This window comes from Triticum urartu, chromosome 7A (genome assembly GCF_056163025.1).
Source record: "Triticum urartu cultivar PI428250 chromosome 7A, HENAU_Tu73, whole genome shotgun sequence".
In the NCBI taxonomy this organism is placed as follows: domain Eukaryota; kingdom Viridiplantae; phylum Streptophyta; class Magnoliopsida; order Poales; family Poaceae; genus Triticum; species Triticum urartu.
In genome coordinates this window covers 547,048,067-547,055,138 of record NC_141879.1, presented here as the reverse complement: position 1 = coordinate 547,055,138, position 7,072 = coordinate 547,048,067, and the positions used below count along the sequence as shown (strand labels likewise).

General features: G+C 41.6%; 2 protein-coding genes across 2 annotated transcripts; one reads left to right on the top strand and one right to left on the bottom strand.

The window, feature by feature from the left end:
- Positions 1 to 342: 342 nt before the first annotated feature.
- Positions 343 to 1,071, bottom strand: LOC147960366 (uncharacterized). The gene has a single exon (XM_087533300.1). The coding sequence runs from the start codon at positions 1,069 to 1,071 to the stop codon at positions 343 to 345; it is 729 nt and encodes a 242-aa protein (XP_087389426.1).
- Positions 1,072 to 5,520: 4,449 nt separating this feature from the next.
- On the top strand, positions 5,521 to 6,281 carry LOC147960365 (uncharacterized). The gene is made up of 2 exons (XM_087533299.1): positions 5,521 to 6,084; positions 6,189 to 6,281. The coding sequence occupies exons 1-2, from the start codon at positions 5,521 to 5,523 to the stop codon at positions 6,279 to 6,281; spliced, it is 657 nt and encodes a 218-aa protein (XP_087389425.1).
- Positions 6,282 to 7,072: the final 791 nt, after the last annotated feature.

The window sequence follows — 7,072 nt, the reverse complement described above, 5'->3', positions numbered from 1 at the left end:
ACAACATCTTGAAGCAACAACAAACATATTTACAACATAGGTTCATACAATCCAAATTAGTAAATGAGCACACCACTGTGTTCAAAGTTCAAACGTAAAATAGTAATATAATACACACAGCATCTTTGAACAACAACAAACATATTTACAACATAGGTTCATACAATCCAAATTAGTACATGAGCACACCACTGTGTTCAAAATTCAAACGTAAAATAGTAATACAATACACACAACATCTTTGAGCAACAACAAACATATTTACAACATAGGTTCATACAATCCAAATTATGATAATAGTAGTTCCTACTAGTTTAATGTAGACATCCATTTTCTCGCAATTTACCAACCACTGTTTCCCTTCCGACGCTTCCAGCCGCTGGAAGATCCCTCGTCATTGCTCTTACGTGGGCGGAGTCTTTCTTTCATTGGTTGTTGGTGGAGGTGACGTAGCCCGTTCTTGATGATTAGGATTCTACGGTACAACTCGTAGCTAACATACCCGTCCTTTGCCGCGTACTCAAGGTGTATCGGGGAAAGTGGCTTCCACTCCCAGAACTGGTGCTTCTCCTTTGAGAATGATTTCTTCATGTTCTTGTATGAGGGGTCGATGATGGCCGCTGCAAGGTCACCCATGGAGTCCCTTTCTCCACCACCCTTGATGCAGAATAGCCTCTGGATGTCGACGTGGTGCTCATCTGGAATTCTGATGCATGCACGAGCAAGCATGGTCTTGTCGTTCCTGGTGTCAACACTAGTGAAAGTTGCCGCTTTCCGTTGCAGGAAGTCAACTAACGTCTGGGAGCGCTCGGACCCGCAGTAGTGGTATACAAGGACATGCTCGCGCATAGAAAGTTGGACGACGGCGATCCCTTGTCGTATGTAAATGCTCTTACGTGTGTACTCGAGGTCGAGGCCGACGAACTTGTTCTTCTCCTCCTTTAGCCATTCTTCGTACTTGTTGATGATCCCCTCCACGGTCCTTGGGTCGTTGGTGTACACCACCTCGAGCACGGTTGTACCGTGGGTAGTGATGTGTTCGGTGAATGTTGTTAGTTTCCCGCTGTCCATGGCTGGAGGTGTGCGGTGGTGAACTGCGGCCGACGAGAAACTTTCGAGGAAGAGGATGAAATGGAGTCGGAAAAGTGAAAGGGTTGTTTTGTCGTGCAAAAAAGGAAACCGCCAAAGAGCAGTTGCTAGTCACGCGGCGGTTCCAGGCGTAGAATTTCGGAAACAGGGGTTTTTTTATCTATTTTTTAAAGATTTTCACTTGTCTTGTTCATTGAATTTTTTTATTCGTTGCATGCTGCTTGCGTGATGCATCTTTGGCTATGAAAGTAGTCGTGTAAACGTTAGAACATTCGGCAGATGCATGGTCGTGCCTTTGTTGTGAAACGTTTTTTCAATTAATAATCTTCCTTGGTTATGGAGGCACGGTTTTTATGTTATTCGGTGCACAAGTGTGTGTTTAGGAAAAGTTGAACTAGATATAGTTTGCACTTGAAAATGGATTCCTGTTTGGTTTTTAATTGAGATATGTTTCACTAGATGGTTTGAATAAGTTTGATAACATCGTATTGCTAGAGGTTTTGAATCACAAACTGATTCTTGTTTCGTTTCATTTTTGAAAATGAATCTTTTTGTTTTTTGGTTTTTTGAATTGTGAACTTTTCAAAGGATAAGAACTACATTTTTTCGAATGAATCATTTCGATGGTTCAAACAACATTTGTTTTAAAGGATCATTCCGATGGTTGAAACAGCAAGTTGAGTGTCTGTAAGAGCTTCATAAGTTGCAAAAGATTATTCTGATAGTTCAAGCATGCACATGGTCCATAATAGTTAAATTAATCTACCATCCTATCTAGCAAACTTATAGTAATCAGTGTTTTGCTCCTGGAGGCATCATGATGAAACGAGCGTTGAACATTCTAGGAGATACACTGTTTGCTTCCATTTTAGGTGCTGGTTCCGACGGAATCTACATAATGCGCTGAATGATGATGGACACAGAATGGTCATTTCGCTCTTTGAAAGTGATTAGAACAACGTTCTTTTCAACGAAGGATGCAGCTGATATGAAGTCTCTGAAAGAAGACTTTTGTATTACCATCCTGCCGTCGTTTTTGGAGATGTAGTACGATGAAGGAGTGATGACATGTGTATGTTCATCAGGAGCTTCAAGGGTTACCCTGCCATTGGTTGGCATGTCCACCCATCTCTTCAGTGTTGAGACAACGCTCCTTGGAATTTTCTAGAAGAAAATCAAAATTAAATAGAAATTAAAACCATTGATTTGTCACTTGGACAATAAATAAAAGAATGTCTGAATATGGTGAGTGCACAAACATTAAGAAATTCCATATTGGAAGTAATATAGTTCCTGGCATGTTCAGGTTTGGTTTGTAAACAGACAAAACAACATATTAAGAGAACAACAGAAGTTTTGTTGTTTTAGGTTTGAATAAATAGGTTCTTTATAATTTTACATATAAGCAATATTACGTCAGTATTGTTTATATTACATATGAGCAAAATACGTTTGGTATTTTAACAAGGACAGTTGTAACCAACCATGACGTAGTCTTTGGTGTTAGTGTGAGTCAGGGCATGGACAAATGGACGGCAATGGATGAAAGTATCTCTGAAAAGGCGTTGTAGAAAGAGTCGTGTCTGGTCGTAGGTAAGCTCAATATCCTTAGAGTAGACACAACAGTGAACATGGTCGAAATCGTCAGAAGAAAGATCATCGAGAGCTAGAAAAAGAAAAAGCTTTTAAAGTTAGATAAAGTTATATCCAACGCGGGGTTAATATTATTCAGTTCGATTCATGCATATAAAATTACAGCGAAAGAAGATAAGTTTGTAATGTTTGTAATATTAAATACCTACCAACGTGGGGTAATGGAAGCAGCCTTTTGTTATCTTGATATGTTTGTATTTCGAGATTGAGACCCTCGTCTGGTAGTTCAAATTCTATGCGGTCTCCAGCACGAAGTTCATAATCAGCCGCAAAGATGTTCCACTCACCACTGCAGAACTTTGTGTAGTTCGCCCTATACTTAAACAAAGCATTGTAAGACCTTCCTTCATGTGTAAGAAGGGCTGGCTCTACCTGCTGTTTACGCAATTTTCTTGCTTCTTTCTTCTCCTCTTCAATGTATTCAGCGAGAAAAGCTTTGACATTACAAGGTACATACTGGAAAAAATAGTGCAAATAACAACCTGTAAGTATAAATTTGAACTTGCGTACTATTAATGTTAAAAGTTTTCTTAATTTGGATATGAATTTTTGATAAGAATTACAGATAACAACATAATTGTATTATAAATTAATGGACTATATTAATCAGGGCATAAGCAAGCAGACTAATGGAAAATGAAAACACAAGGCAGGTGCGAAGAAGTGGCAGCAGGGGGACCTAGTGTAGGTGCAAGGGGGTATGAGTGACAGTGACGATTTTTACTGTGTTGTAAGCAACTAATTTGTTAGTGATGCTTACTAACCATGCGGCTCCAGCAATTTTCATCAAGAATAACCTCAAACTCCTGGATAACTTCACGGTGTGGTTCGCAAGGGCCGCCTGGTTGGCGGCAGGCAGGGCAAATCATACCTAAATATTTCAGAAAAACTATGTTAAGAAAACAAGAATACCATAACAATTTAAAAACAAGCTTCAACGTGGAAGGTAGACAACGGCTAGCTTCAAATATGTTAGCCATATTGAAGGCAGGCACCAACTACAAATTTACCATAAATCTTCTCATCTACTCCTTCAAGAAAATCAGTATTACAGAGTTTATAACACTTGTTTAGATTTTCAAATGGTTTTTATATTCCGTTAGAGAATGAAGTCGTTGTACCGGATCTGATGCTTCAATAACTATCAAATGGAAAACCTAAATGTAAAACGTAAATACGGATCGGAGCATGCTGCTTACGCATATGCTTTTTACCTGTGACAGAAGAAGAACGAGGGTTGACGAACGGAGATTTGGGTAGGGGAAGCTTAGGGCAAGCGCACACGGCTAGCAAAATCTATGAGAGAAGCAAGGCTTGGAAGTTAATCAAGAGACCCAATAAAAACTCTACAATAACTTGTTTGAAATGAGACTGTGTGCGGGGAAGAAGCACGAACCTTAGAAGTAGGCAAACGGATAAGGCGGATGGCTTGTGATGGGAAGATTAGGGCAAGCACCCACGGCCAGCAATCTATGAGAGAAGTACGGCTTAGAAATTAATCGATTGTGTGTGAGTTAGAAGCACGAACCCTAGAAGCAGGAGACAGAGAAGAAGCATGAACCCTAGAAGCAGGCGACGGAGAAGGCAAATGAGTTGTGTTGTGGCTGAGGGAGTCAGAGCTTATTGAAATATAAAGGAGATGGGAGAGAGCGAGAGTAGTAATGAGTGCTTCTTGTTTTATTTTTTATTCTGCGAAATGGAATGAATGCTGGTTGTAGATGGTGTGCGTGTATTCCGAGGTGTTATGGGGACACGAGATGTTTGACTCGTCCAACTGCCTCCCATTATAGTTGTCCAGCTGTGCTGCGTCCGAGCGGAGTCTTTTACGTGCCTATCCTACCTCACATACTTTTTGCAAGGCACCGTTATACATGCTAAAAAGCATACTCGTGCTTCTGTGTTTTAATTTTTTTAATCACATGTTTAATAATATAGAGTTGGGTGTGTCTTTAGGAGAGGAACGATGATGATGTTATTAGATGCACGGTCGTTGTAGCAGGAGAGGCATGGTCGATACGTCGGGGGAGGCAAATTGAGGGGAGGCATGATGGTTCCTAATGAGATGCACTTTTGTATCTGGAATGGAGTCACGGTTCATGACTCTGTTATTGCAAATTTTTTTCAAGCAGTCGTTGACCTAGGGAGCCACTGTTTTTATGTACGTTGGGTTCAGGCGGGAATATCTATGATAGCCCACAGTTATTTGTATGTGAGAAGCATGGACGTGTTTTTGTTTTGGCAATGTTTTCGGTGGTATGCAGACATAGAGATGCAGGTCCGTTGATATCACTGAGGTTTGTCTTTAAAGTAAAGTGGAGGCACGCATGTGGCTTTTGTGCTGGCCGAACCGTGCTTCTATTTTTGTTTAGTCCCCGTGTAGTATTTGTACGACAGGGTCATCTTGTTTGCTTCCTCTCATTGTTCTCTCGGTCAAAAGATGTGCTGGTGACCGATGGGATGGCTATTTATTGTTAGTATTCATTGTGCCAGATACCGTGCTAGAGTCAATCTAGGTGCTCCTCGATTACAGCATGGCAGTCATGACTTTTGAAGTGCATTGTTTCACGAGCTGCAGAAGCACAATCGTCCATTCACCGTTTCCTTAGCAATTAAATGGGCGCATGGTAACTGATTCGTCTCTCCCCAAAGGTTAAGTAGTGGTCTATTCCTGGAGGTTATCGCATCTTATTCCCTCCAGAGAAGTGCAGGTAGCTCCCATCATCCTCGACTCATACGAGAAGCATAGTCAAACTCCATTGTCGTCTCAGCCTCGGTTCCATGGACGACTTCAGGAACACTACTGAGCGTCTCTCTATAGATGCTGATGGTAATACCAAGCTTGATGTGTTGTACACTAATGAGCCCCACAAGGTGGAGGAGATTCTTACTCTCTATGAGGAATGGCTGCGTGAGGACAGGTACAAGTTTGTTGGTCTTGATCTGGAGTACACACGAGAGGATTATTTTGATCATAGTAGAAAAGTTGCCGTTATGCAATTGGCGATGCGCAAGCATGTTCTTGTTTATCACTTGTGCAAGGCCAGGACGGAGTGCGTTGCTCTGAAGGATTTCCTTCAGAACAAAGGTATCATTTTCGCTAGTGTCGACGTCAGGAACGATAGGGATGTTCTCGCAAACAGTTACCTCAAAATCCCAAGAGAGTGTCACATCGACCTTCAAGAGGAGCTCATGATCAAAGGAGGCAATCTAAGGGATTCAATGGCAGATTTGGCAGGAGCCGTCATAAAAAAATCTTACTTGAGTATGAAGTCGTCTTTTCCACAAGGTCTGGATGACTACTGGGAATGGAAGCCGCTTTCCCTTGAACACCTGAAATATGCGGCAATTCTAAGTGAAAATTTCGTCTTTATATTTTTGTTTTATTGCAACAATAGTACTTTTTCCCCTTAACGTATATGTTCATTCTCATTCGCCTTTTATTTTAGGATGGGTATGTCAGCTACGAGCTCTACCGCCGAGTTCTGTCTATGAAGGACATGATGCATCCTCGTTGTCTTCCCGACGCCGGATGCCGTTGATGCTTTTGAGCAGAACTCCAGTTGAGTAGAATCGTCCCGGTGGTCTGAGCAGAATGGATTCCTGGAAGACTTTCATTTCTTTTTTTGTATAATTAATGAGTACTTTTAGTTCAATCCTATGGAGTACCGTCTCATGTTATGTGAATATAATTTCTTATGTTTTTTCATGTTACAAGTTCATTGTTGACGTTTGCGCGAGTTCATGTATATTTAGAGAACCTGTTGAAGTGGTGCATATGTATTGTTTGGGAGAAGCGCGTTTTGTGTTTGACTTTTATTCAGTGCCGTTTGATTGTGTTTATATTGTTGTCTTTTACACGTTCGCACAAGAGAGGCACGTCTGCTAACGTACGAGGCAACATTTTAGTTTCGTGTCTTTGTGTGCTTTAGGACCGTGCCTCGAGAATCCGTTCATCCGTGTATGTTCAGGCTTCACTTATGTGGCTTCTTTCCTTCTATGCATGTACATCCGTGAGACACGCCATGTCTGTAACGTGCTGGTTTCACACGACAGTTCCTCTTGACACTACACATCCGTGCCTTTGCCACCACTCTTTTGTGCGTCCAGGTTGTTTGTACCCGTGCTTCGATAACTATGAGAAGCCGCAATTCCCTGCCTGTATACGCTGTAATTCGGTGTCTCCTGTACGTGCATTTGTGTGTCTCAGGCATCATGCTGGCTGTGACTCTACGTGCCTCTGGTGCCAGACGCCCGTCCATGAGGGGACGCATATGTATTGTTTGGGAGAAGCGTGTTTTTTGTTTGGCTTATACTCACCACTGTTTGTTTG